General features: G+C 34.7%; 1 protein-coding gene across 1 annotated transcript; it reads left to right on the top strand.

Annotated features, from left to right (window-relative positions):
* Positions 1-4,859: 4,859 nt before the first annotated feature.
* On the top strand, positions 4,860-12,033 carry LOC132740881 (uncharacterized; the record flags this gene model as incomplete). Its single annotated transcript, XM_060728926.1, is given in 2 exon segments — positions 4,860-5,033; positions 11,826-12,033. Coding segments are annotated over 2 exon segments (269 nt in total), but the record flags the coding sequence as incomplete, so codon positions are not given.
* Positions 12,034-13,405: the final 1,372 nt, after the last annotated feature.

Below are 13,405 nucleotides of genomic sequence, written 5' to 3'. Positions count from 1 at the left end.
TAGCTAAAACTTAAAAATCTTCTTTGAAAAACCCAAATAGCTAGAGTTTAGATATTAAGCATGAAACATCTTCTAGTAAGTGTATACAAAGTTTGTTAAAATAAAAGCCCTGGGGTCAAAACTGGCCCCGCCCCAGGGATGTCATTGTTTTAACTATATGTGTATAATAAAAAATTAAAAAATTTCTTTTAAAAAACCCAATGAGCTACAGCTTAGATGTTTAGCATGAAACATCTTCTTATGGGTGTCTACCAAGTTTGTTCAAATAAAAGTCCTTGGGTTAAAATTGGCCCTGCCTTGGGGGGGGGGGGTAGGCAGAGGTCATTGTTTTTCATTATATGTGTGTAGTAAAACTCAACATCATGAAACATCTTCTAATGGGTGTCTTCAAAGTTTGTTCAAATTAAAGCCCTGGGGTTTAAACTGGCCCCGCTCCGGGGGCCTATATACAGGTGAGCGACCTCAGGGCCATCATGGCCCTCTTGTTAGTTATGCCCCTTTAACTTTGAAAAAAATATGAAATTTTCAGTTTCCGTTCATTATCTCCCCAACAGTAGTACACATTCAACTCAAATTTGACATATGGATACGTTAATGCGCAGGCCAAACTCGAATTTGGTCATGGTTCAATGATTTTTTGAGAATTATGCCCCTTTCACTTTGAAAATAATATGAAATTTTCAGTTTTTGTTCATGATCTCCCCAACAGTGTCACATATTCAACTTAAATTTGAGGTATGGATATGTCAAAGGAATGCGCATGTCAAATTCGAATTTGGTTATGGTTCAATGATTTTTGGCAGAGTTATGTCCCTTTCACTTTAAAAATAATATGAATTTTTCAGTTTCCGTTCATAATCTCCTCTAGGGTATAACACAGTCAACTCAAATTTGACATATGGATATGTCAAAGAAATGCGCAGGTCAAGTTCGAATTTTGTCATGGTTTGGTGATTTTTGGCAGAGTTATGCCCGTTTAACTTTGATAAAAGGAAATTTTCAGATCACATTCATTATCTTCCCAACAGTTGTACATATTCAACTCAAATTAAAGATATGGATATTTCATGAGAATGCATTGGTCAATTTCGAATTTGGTCATGGTTTGATGATAGCTGACAGAGTTATGCCTCTTGAACTTTGAAAAAAAAATCAGAAATTTTAAGTTTCCGTTCATTATCTCCCCAATGGTTGTACACATTCAACTCAAGTTTGACATACAGATACATCTTAGGAATAAGCAGTTCAAGTTTGAATTTGGTCGTGGTTCAATGATTTTGGACAAAGTTATCTTTCTTGAATGTTGGAAAAACTTTGAATTTTCAGTTTCAGCACTCATATTTTTATGGAAATGTATATGCAATAAGCAATTTACAAAAGGTTTACACTGAATAGTTTCAGTGCCTTGAACTTTGTATAAAAATGGTTTTTGTTAAACATTGAATAGTTTTAAGGGCTTTGAACTTAAAACGAAAAAAATAATTTGTGCAAACAAATTTGGAACTTAATGTTATATTATAACATCTGAAATTTTGGCTGCATGTAGGGGCACTCGTGGCGTGACGACACATTTCTAGTTTTTTAACAAATCACAGAGAAAGACAAAAACTTTGATAAAAGTTTGCTAGCAGGTGATGATTTTTTTTTTCAAAAATGTAAATATATTACTAATACATTCTTTGTTTCAAAATATTTTGAAACCATTGGTCAATTAAAGTTTAAGATACCTTTCATTCAAGTGTGATCCAGTGCCATGGAATATCCGTTTTTGTCAAGACCACTTGTTTGGTGTACCTGCGTCTATTATAATCTTGCTCATTGCTTGAAGGATTACAAAGTAATAAAAATTTGATTGTCAGCACTGTATCTTGCTTATGCTTTGAAGTATTATGATTAGAGGCCAAAGGATTTTTTCCAAACCCACTTGAGCTGAGCTAAAAATAGTTGTCAAAATGGCTGTTCAGTGTTTGTATGTTGTGTGTGCATCCAAACATGTCCATTCCTAACTTCTTTGTGCATGGAGGAATTTTCAGATACATGAATTGAGTTTTTAAGGCACAAATGTTCATCATGAGACTTCCTGTCATTCACATGAAACAGGTCACCAGGTCAGAGGTCAAGGTCACCTAAGATGATGCCATGACAAGATTTTGCCTTGTGTTGCGCAAATCTCACCTTTGTATACAACTTTCTTATGAAGCTTATAGGTTCAGTTTTGAATTCAGACAAGAGGGATGGACATTCTGCCTGTGGGCATGTCTTGTTAACAAAACCTTAGGCTGAAAAGGCACTATGTGCTTTATTATTGGAAATATAACCACATCCACTTTAATAGAGACTTTTCCAAAAATCATAAACAAAATTTACATCTGTTTAACTGAATTAATATGTCTGTCATAGCAGAATCTGAAGAGACACAAATTTCGTATCTGTTCTCCATGATGCAAGTATGATATTTGTAAACTTAACTGAAATGTTCTTACTTTGTAAAGATCTCATGAAAGCTGGCAAGCTGTCATATGTTATGTCTTCATTAAGGATTATACTTCATAGATAAAAGTTTTCTTGATGAAGCATCACCAGGTTGGGTTGTCTATCAACACGCCCATTGACACTTGATAATTATTTTGCGTTTCCCGCACTACAGCTACTAATATACAATCTGCTCTGTCCTTCAATAATTTCTTCATGGCCATGTGGTCAACACATAGGACTAGTAATATAATGATCGTTAGCTGCATGTTTTCAAACCCCGTCAGTGGCAAGTCGATGTTTCCTTTTGCAAGAAACTTTACACTCTTTGCTCAATACTGGTTTGTTCCAGGAACAGATTCGAAAGTGTGTCCATAAGCTTATAGCTTCCTAAACAACCAAACTAAAAATATATGTATTAACCAATACTTTCTGCAAACATCAACCTACCAAACTGAAAGGGGGAAATGCATAGAATCATTATTTATATTTAACCATCTTGTTTTCATAGCATCTTTTAATGCATATGGGTCATGATGCCATGAAAAAATCCCTATAATTGTCTGTTTGTTCTAGATGCAAACTTATCAGTATATATAAGAAGTCTTCGTATTGAACATATGTTTTTTGTTATGCAACTCTAAGCAAACATGAGGTTTTTGTGGGCCTTGTCCTACGACAAAGTAATAGTCATGTCTTCAGAATTGTTTTAATTAATATCTTGCCTAGAAAATTAGTTTCTTTATTTGAATTTATGCATATTTTTCCTGATATTTTATAAATCCTAATTCATCAAATGATTTCAATGTATCACCTTAATTCTTTTAAGCAAGCATAATTTAGGATACAAAATTGAGATTTGAAATTCTTAACTTTGGGAAAAATCAAGATTTCAACATTGGGAAAAATCGACATCAATTTTAGGTACCAACCATTTATGAGTAGGGGTAGTCATGTAGAATACCCTTTTGTCTGGCTTCCAGTCATACTGTCCTGCAGTGTGTCAGTAGACTGACAGTGAAGTGGTGGGACATCCATGTCCTATGGATACACTTCTAGTCATGAAATATTGCTTTGCTGCTTAGACTTGACAACCATATTATTAACATGTACATTTTTATGCCCCCAAAATGTGGGAGCATATAGCGTTGCACTTGTCCGTCCGTCCGTCCGTTCGTCAGTCCGTACGTCCCGAAATCTTGTGAACGCAACTCCTCTTAAACCAGATGGCAGATTTTGTTTAAACTTACAGGGATGAACAACCTTAATGTGTAGATGGTAGTAAAGGAAGGAATTTTTGCTGCGACCAAATTTAACAGAATTATGGCCCTTTGTTGATTTTTTCACTAGATACTATGTAGAAATTTTGTGAACGCAACTCCTCTTAAACCGGATGGCAGATTTTGCTTAAACTTACAGGGATGAACAACCTTAATGTGTAGATGGTAGTAAAGGAAGGAATTTTTGCTGCGACCAAATTTAACAGAATTATGGCCCTTTGTTGATTTTTTCAATATATACTATGTAGAAATTTTGTGAACGCAACTCCTCTTAAACCAGATGGCAGATTTTGCTTAAACTTACAGGAATGAACATCCTTAAGGTGTAGATGGTAGTAAAGGAAGGAATTTTCGCTGCGACCAAATTTTACAGAATTATGTCCCTTTGTTGATTTTTTCACTATATACTATGTAGAAATTTTGTGAATGCAACTCCTCTTAAACCGGATGGCAGATTTTGCTTAAACTTCCAGGGATTAACAACCTTAATGTGTAGATGGTAGTAAAGAAAGGAATTTTTGCTGCAACCAAATTTAACAGAATTATGGCCCTTTTTTGATTTTTTCATTATTTACTATGTAGAAATTTTGTGAACGCAACTCCTCTTAAACCGGATGGCAGATTTTGCTTAAACTTACAGGGATTAACAACCTTAATGTGTAGATGGTAGTAAAGGAAGGAATTTTTGCTGCGACCAAATTTAACAGAATTATGGCCCTTTGTTGATTTTTAGTTTTCAACTTGTGGCACATGTAGTCCAAAAAATTTTTGACCTAGAGTCGTAAGATTGACAGAACAGTGGCTTGTGGGGGCATCCGTGTCCTATGGACACATTTCTAGTTATAAGAATAATTTATAATGACTGTTGGTGCTTAAAATATAGCAGTTTTTAATGTAAATACAATGTGTATTACTTTCTTTTACATCATCTTAAGACACTCATTCCATAACAATTAGACTTAAATTGACTGCCTGTCTATTATGTGTATTGACTGAGGAGACCACACAGGAACAAAAATGTTGTTTACAGGTTTTCTTAGTATTTTTTATGGTAGTTTTAATGTTTTTCGGTACATAATTTATCTTGATGTGTTTGTTTAACTTCAGATGAAAGCACTACTTTAACAAAAAAAATTAAAAGAAAGACAGAATTGAGCCCAAAGATATCTTGTATCTATGATGGACGACCAATCATTCTTGAAGATGATGATAGAAAAAGATTAGATGAAAACTGCATTTTTTTCAAGAAGGGTGGATTTGGAGAAATTTTCAAAGTGGAAGGTATATATTCTTTCTACAATTTGTAAAAAACGCCATTCTATTTTCCTTGGTTTTTTTATTTTTATATAAAAATCAAGAATATTGGAAGACTGTTTCAGTCTTTCATTTCAGTTCCTGTACACTTTCATTTCAATTCTTGTTTTACTTCTTTTTATATTTTTCGTCAAATTGTGATTAAACCATACACCCTCATTTGTTGATTGTAAGTAAGGTAGTGGGGGAAAACCCGTAATAGTGAATCAAAGGTGTCAACAAATTTTGGAAGGTCTTGAAAATAATAATGAACATGGGAATGACCACTTGAGCATCCATCTGGATTCTAATAATCTTATAGATAATTAAATGACAATAAGAGCAAAATGTAAATAGGGGATAATTATGCCCCCCTTCGAAGAAGAGGGGGTATATTGTTTTGCTAATGTCGGTCTGTCTGTCAGTCTTTCGGTCCGTCGGTCTATCCGTCGGTAGACCATATGGTTTCCGCTGATTATCTTGAAAACTATTTATCACAAAGTCTTCATATTTCACATAGTGATGGGTCATAACTATTACGAGGGTTGTCCCAAAATATCGTAGACAAAGTCTGTTACTCAATCAATTATACCACAATAGATTCATCCAACTAGGGAAAAGTCAATACAACTTTTATGTGTGTCTATGCGAAATAAAATCAAAATACCTCCAAAATTGACCACGTTATAAAAATTTAAAGAATGCTACCTATACATACCCGGCGCACGCCGTCATAAATGTCATGACGTTATAAGATTTTAAAAAAATGTTTTTCAAAGTATTCTCCTTGTTTCGTGATGCACTTTCGGTGTCGAGCGACCCATTTATCATAAACGTTTTCAAAAAAATCCTGCTTCAATGTACTCAACACTCGTAGAGTTTCCTGGCAGAGTCCGCTGAAGTTTTCGAACCTGTGACCTCGTTATTGTGATTTCAAATAAGGAAACTTTGCAAAGTCTAAGGGCGTATGGAAGTCTCTGAAAACCTATTACACCAAGTTCAAGCTGTGTCTCCTGAGATATATAGGAAGGTGCATTATCTTGATAAAATATGTTTTCCATGTTGTCAATTAATGCTGGTCGCTTTTTCAATTGAACATATTATTCAATGACATTGCGTTGCGCCGCATTTTCATTGACGTCGCCATTTTGGGCATTTTTAAAATAGCATAGCTGTTACGTATTATTCTACAGATTGTTTCAAAGTAGCGTTACATAAACGTCTGTTGGTGATATAAAGTCAAAATGAATGACGTCATTCCATTTTAAGGTATTTCCCATAATTATTATTATGCTAGAAGTTAAAGGCATGATTTTAAGAAGCATGCTCTCAACACTGACTAATATTTTATCTTGCTCCGGGTTAGTTGTTCTGTTAAATTAAAAGCCAAGATGAAAAGCATTACTTTATAAATTGGCTATTGACTTTAAGTAGGTAAATTAACAAATGACCAAGGAAGATTTTTGGTAAATTTTATTAAGTTATGACGTCAGGTTGAAGAGAAAATAATGTAGTCTACGACATTTTGGGACAACCCTCGTAGATGACCTCTTTTGATTTTGGGGTCTCTAGGTCAAAGGTCAAGGTCACAGGGGTCTTAAAAGTCAAAATGGTTTTGCTGATTGTCTTGAAAAGTATTCATCACAAAGTATTCATATTTCACATATTGATTGGTCATAACTAGTAGATGACCCATTTTGATTTTGGGGTCACTAGGTCAGAATTCAATGTCACAGGGGCTTTAAATGTCAGAATAATTTCCGCTGATTATCTTGAAAAGTATTCATCACAAAGTCTTCATATTTCACATAGTAATTGGTCATAACTAGTAGATGACCCCTGTTGATTTGGGGTCACTAGGTCAAAGTTCAAGGTGAAAGGGGCTTTAAATTTCAGAACGGTTTCCGCTGATTATCTTAAAAAGTATTCATCACAAAGTTTCACATATTTCACATATTGATTGGTCATAACTAGTAGATGACCTACATTGATTTTTGGGTCACTAGAACAAAGGTCAAGGTCACAGGGGCCTTAAATGTCAGGATGGTTTCCGCTGATTATCTTGAAAAGAGTCAATCACAAAGTCTTCATATTTCATATATTGATTGGTCATAAGTATTAGACGACCTTTATTGATTTTGGGGTCACTAGGTCAAAGGTCACAGGGGCCTTTTTTAGTAATATGATTTCCGCTTATTATCTTGGTAAGTATTTATCACAAAGTCTTCATATTTCACATATTGATTGGTCATAACTAGTAGATGACCCCTATTGATAATGGGGTCACCAGGTCAAAGGTCAAGGTCACAAGGTCTTTGAATGATAGAATGATTTCAGCTTATTGTCTTGAAATAATTACCACATATTTCACATAGTGATTGGTCATAACCAACAGATGATCTGTATAGCTTTTGGGGTCACTAGATCAAAGGTAAAGGTCACAGGGGCCTTAAGTGTCAGAATGGTTTCCGCATATTATCTTGAAGATTTTTTTTATCTCAAAGTCTTCATATTTCACATACTGATTGGTCATAACTAGTAAGTGACCCTATTGATTTTGGAGTGACTAGGTCAAAGGTCAAGGTCACAGGGTTCTTGAATGTTTGTATGATTTTCAGTCCTTGTCTTGAAAACTATTTATCACAAAGTCTTCATATGTCTAATATTGATTGGTGATAACTATTAGATGACCCCTATTGATTTTGGGTCACAAGTTCAATGTTTTAGGTCACAGGGGCCTTAAATGTCTCATTATCTTGAAAACTATTTATTACAAAGTCTTCATTATTTTTCTTTTTTTCCATAATTGAACACTTCCATGTACCCATTTATGGTAAGTTTCTATAACAAAATTACCAATTATGTGAGTCAAGGGCTAGAGAGGGGGGCATATGTGTCATTCGACATTTCTTGTATTGATAAGTTTTGATGTAATACTTAATTCATTGAACAATTCAAATAATATTGTTTTATTCTACATCTTCAAGAAAGAACAATGTTCACTTACCACTTTTAAAAAGAGAAAAGAAAAAACTTTTTGGCAAGGTTATTAGGAATATAATATTCTATTTAGCTAATGTCCAAAATAACAACTGTGTTCATTTAAAATGAACATATTTCTTGATTTGCGTAAGATTATAAGGCTTTAACGTTATGTTTTGTTTATCACGGAGGACCTTACTTCATATGAGCTAAAAATAAAAAAAATCTTGTTAACACTCTAGTGGCTACTGTTTTGATCCAAATATCCTGGAAATTTGTCTGAAAGTTTGTTTTTTATGATTTCTAGATCAAGTTTGAATATGGGTTACCTGGGGTTAAAAACTAGGTCACACCGCCGAAATATGGTAAAACCTTGTTAACACTTTAGTGGTCACATTTTTGACTCAATTGTCATCAAACTTGGTCAGAATGCTTGTCTAGGTAATTTCTCGGATAGATTCGAATGTGGGTCATCTCGGGGAACAGTAGGTCACAGGAGCTAAAAATAGAAAAATCTTGTTAACACTCTAGTGGCTACGGTTTTGATCCAAATATCCTGGAAATTGGTCTGAAAGTTCGTTTTGATGATTTCTAGGTCAAGTTTGAATATGGGTCACCTGGATTCGAAAACTAGGTAACATTGTCCAAATATGGAAAAACCTTGTTTACACCCTAGTGGTCACATTTTTGACTCACCTGTCATGAAACTTGGTCAGAATTCTTGTCTAGGTAATTGTTCTGATGAGTTTTATGGGTCAGATGAGCGATCTATGGCCATATTGGACCTCTTGTATACCAGAACATACATGTCAAGACGACGTGTCGCGTCTAAGAGCCATGTCTCTACCTCCAAGTTCATGGTGGTAAGATTGCTATGGATAGCATTTCATTTCATTTCATAAGAGCAATATTAGGCAATTATTAACATCTACACTCTTTTTCTTTTCATAATACCTATCTGCAATACTTACAAAAATTTTTCAGAGCCATTCGGCACTTTCATGTGACAGCTTATTTTACCTATGTCTTCCTTGTATGGTAGAACTTACTACCTTTATTAGAACTTTATTAGAACTTATTGCCTTTATACCATTGGTCCTGACTTTGGTTGGAGGTAAGAGTCACTAGTCACCATTTATGTTAAACTTTTGTCCGAACTATTTCTATAATGTCTTATGCAAATTCAGTGAAACTTTACAAGATTGATAAGCACCTCAAGTAAAAACGCATATTTAATAGGTATAACGGTTGAATGATTTTTATGCTCCCTGAAGTGTGAGCATATAATCGTCGCTTTGTCAATCCATCTGTCCGTCTGTCCGCTATTCTTGTCCGGGATATAACTTTGAAACAACCAGCGGTATCAACATGAAACTTTGTGGGTAGATAGATCTCATTGAGTAGATGTGCAGTGCACAAGAACCGAAACTCTGCCTTGCCTAATTTTTGAATAATAACCCTTTGTTTATTTTTACACTTTGAACTTTGTCTGGGACATAACTCTAAAACTATGAGAGATATCAACATGAAACTTTGTAGGTAGATAGATCTTATTGAGTATATGTGCAGGGCTCATGAACCGTAACTCTGCCTTTTCTTATCTTGGAATTATTGCCCTTTGTTTATTTTTACATTTTGAACTTTGTCCGGGACATAACTCTTTAACTGTAAGAGGTATCGGTATGAAACTTTACAGGTAGATATATCTCATAAAGTAGATGTACAGGGCTCAAGAACTGTAACTCTGCCTTGCCTAAATTGGGAGTTACTACCCTTTGTTTATTTGAACTTTGTCCGGGACATTTTTCAAAATCTATAAGAGATATCAACATGAAACTTTGTAGGTAGATAGATCTCATTATGTTGAAGTGCATTGTTAAAGAAACATAACTCTGCCTTGCCTTATTTTGGAGTTTTTGCCCTTTTTTTTCATTTTTAGCTCGACTATTCGAAGTTTTTTGTAAAGTCAAATATCTCAATTATTGCTTGAGATATTCAATTGAAACAATACTTATTTATAGTAACAAGGTACATCAGATTGACAAGTTGGATAACTCTGCCCACAATATTGACAGAATTATGCCCCTTTTTAACTGAGAAATTTTGGTTAAAGTTTTTTGTAAAGTAAAATATCTCAATTATTTCTTAAGATATTCAATTGAAACTTACAATACTTATTTATAGTAACAAGGTACATCAGATTGACAAGTTGGATAACTCTGCCTACAATATTGACAGAATTATTCCCCTTTTTAACTTAGAAATTTTGGTTAAAGTTTTTTTGTAAAGTCAAATATCTCAATTATTGCTTGAGATATTCAATTGAAATTTAAAATACTTTTTTATAGTAACAAGGTACATCAGTTTGCAAAATTGCACAACTCTGCCTGCAATATTTGCAGAACTATTTGCCCCTTAAATTTGAAACTTAGAAAATTTTGGTTTAAAAAGGTTAAAGGTCTTCAAAGATATTTACTTGAAACTTTACACATGTACTTAGGGTCATAATTTGAGGTTATAATTGTATGTCACTGACCAAGTTCCATAAACTCTATCCTGCACTAAGGCTGATTCATATTCCCTTTTCTACTTAGTCTCTTGGTTAATGTTTACATGCAAGTTTTACATATCTCAATAACTATTAAAGATATTTATTTAAAACTTCACATATGCATTTAGGGTCATAATTGTAGGTCACTGACAAAGATCCATAATTCTATCTTGCATTTAGGCTGATTTTTCTCCCCTTTTTCAACTTAGAAATTCATGGTAAAGTTTTGCTTGTAAGCTGTTATCTCTATAATTACTGAAGGGTTTGTGCCATTTTTGGGACAATTATATGCATTCATAATGATAAAGCAGTGATTTACTTGATAAAACATCTTAATACCAAGCCTTTGTACCTTTTCTGTCAATTTTATGTATTCATAGGTAATTAGTATTATTATACTCAATAAAACACCCTTGTGACATTACCTTCCGAATAGTCAAGCCAATACTGTATAATTCGACTGTCTCTAAGGCCTATAACATGAATTTATAAAAAAAAAAATTAGCCCTTTTGTGAACTTAGAAAATTTAACATTATCAAAGCTCTAAATTTTACGTTATCAAGGCTCTTTTATTATCAAGCACTTAGAATAGTCGAGCGTGCTGTCCTACCGACAGGTCTTGTTAAACTTGAACTTGTCCGGGACATTCCTATTAAACTATAAGAGATATCAGCATGGAACTTTGTAGGTAGATAGATCTCATTGGAAAGATGTGCAATGCTAAAGACCATAAACACAGCCTTGTCTAATTTTGGAGTTATTGCCCTTTGTTCATTTTTACACTTTGAACTTTAACAGGGACATAACTCTGAAACTATAAGAGATACCAACACAAAACTTTATAGGTAGATAGATCTCATTGAATAGAAAGTGCAGTGCAAAGAACCATAACTCTGTTTTGCCTTATTTTAGAGTTTTTGCCCTTTGTTCATTTTTTCATTCTTTTCTGTGTCCTAAACCTACTCTGGGAGCATCACCCGGTTCAACCGGTTCTTGTTGGCTGAGTTATGGTCCTTTTTAAAAAAGCATTTTGGAATGTTTATGTTTTTCTCTTGCGATACAGTAGCTGCAACACGCTACAAAGTAGCCCCAACATAATAGGAACAAACTGTACAATCACCCTTCAGTACACTAGCTGAATGGGCTATCATTAGGCAAAGCATGTGATCCACAATCGCTCTTTTTTTTTTTGAAAGTATGCTCATCTGTTGCCCTAATGATTTAATTAAGAAATCATTTGTTTCAGGTAACAATGTGTTCAATATTCCACTGGCCATCAAGAAAATCAAAACAGATGATAGAAGCATGAGGAATTTAGCAACAAATGTAATTATGATTTAACATTATACATTTGACCTTTTTGATGCTACCGCAGCATATGCGATGCGGTGGCATATAGCGATTCACCTGTGTGTTTGTGTGTGTGTGTGTGTGTGCGAGCTTGCCTGGTGTGTTTGTGTGTGTCTGTGTGTGTGTGTGTGTTGGTGTGGTTGTAAGTGTGTTATATAGATTATATAGTGAACTTCTTGTGAAAAGCCACTTGTCCAATTTCAACCAAACGAGGCAGGATTGATCCTTGGGTGGAGGGCTTCCAAAATTGTTCAAAGAATTTCATTCCATGTACAAATCTGGTTGCCATGGCTAAATAAAGGAATTATAAGAATAAATTTAAGAAATCTTCTTGTAAAGACCCACAAGGCCTAGAGCAAAGATATTTTGCATAAGGCATTGTCTGGTAGACCTCTACCAAAATTGTTCAAATTAAAGCCCTTGGGTCAAAATTGGCCCCGCCCCGGGGTCATTGATTTTCACAATATGTACATATAGTAAAAACTTAAAATACCTTCTTGTCCAAAGGTACAAAGCTTAGAGCTTTGATATTTGGTATATGATATCATCTATAGGTACTCTACCAAAGTTGTTTACATTTTGCCTCTAGTGTCAAAATTAGCCCCGCCCTGGGGGTCATAGGTTTTCCTTTTATGTATATAGTGAAAACTCTGAATTGACAAAGGCCAGAGGTAAGATATTTGGCATGAGACTTTGCGTAGTGATCTCTACCAAGATTGTTCAAATTATAGCCCTAGGGTCAAAATTGCCCCGCCCCGGTGTTCATTGATGTACATACAGTAAAAAAATCTTCTTGTCTGAAGGTACAAGGCGTAGAGCTTTGATGTTTGCTATATGACATTATCTATAGATCCTCTACCAAAGTTGTTCAAACTTTGCCCCTGGTGTCAAATTGGCCCTGCGGTGGGGGGGGGGGGGGGGGTGGGAGGGTAGGGTAGGGTGGGGGGGGGTCATTGATTATTTTCATAATGTACATATAGTAAAAACAGAAATTAAAACAAATGTTTTCTGTATTAGAGAAAGCTACATCTTAGATATTTGACATGAAACCTTGTTTGGTGGACCTGTATCAAGATTGTTTTTGAATTACACACTAGAGTTAAAATTTTGCCTTGTCTAAGGGGACAGTGATCTTTCTTCTTGTTCTTTAATGTACAGCCATGAAATTTGGACCATTTGCACAGTTTTAGTTGTTAAATTGAACTTTGATATCAGGTGACCTAGATTTTGACAAAGTGTCTTACTGTGTTGTCCTTTGATGTACAGTCATGAAATTTAGGCCATGTGAAATATGACCTTCACCACCAAATTCACTATACTCAACTGCATTGATAGATTCCTATTCTGATCTTTTATTAGTCCCCTACCGGTTTACCGGAGGGGACTTTAGGTTTACCCTCCGTCCGTCCGGACGTACCAAAATTTGATGTTTATGAGGCAAATGAGCTCATAAACACCACCTGGACCAACGTCCAT

This window comes from Ruditapes philippinarum, unplaced genomic scaffold (assembly GCF_026571515.1).
Source record: "Ruditapes philippinarum isolate M1 unplaced genomic scaffold, ASM2657151v2 ctg15874_1_1_1_1, whole genome shotgun sequence".
In the NCBI taxonomy this organism is placed as follows: Eukaryota; Metazoa; Mollusca; class Bivalvia; order Venerida; family Veneridae; genus Ruditapes; species Ruditapes philippinarum.
This window is presented reverse-complemented; position numbering and strand designations above follow the sequence as displayed.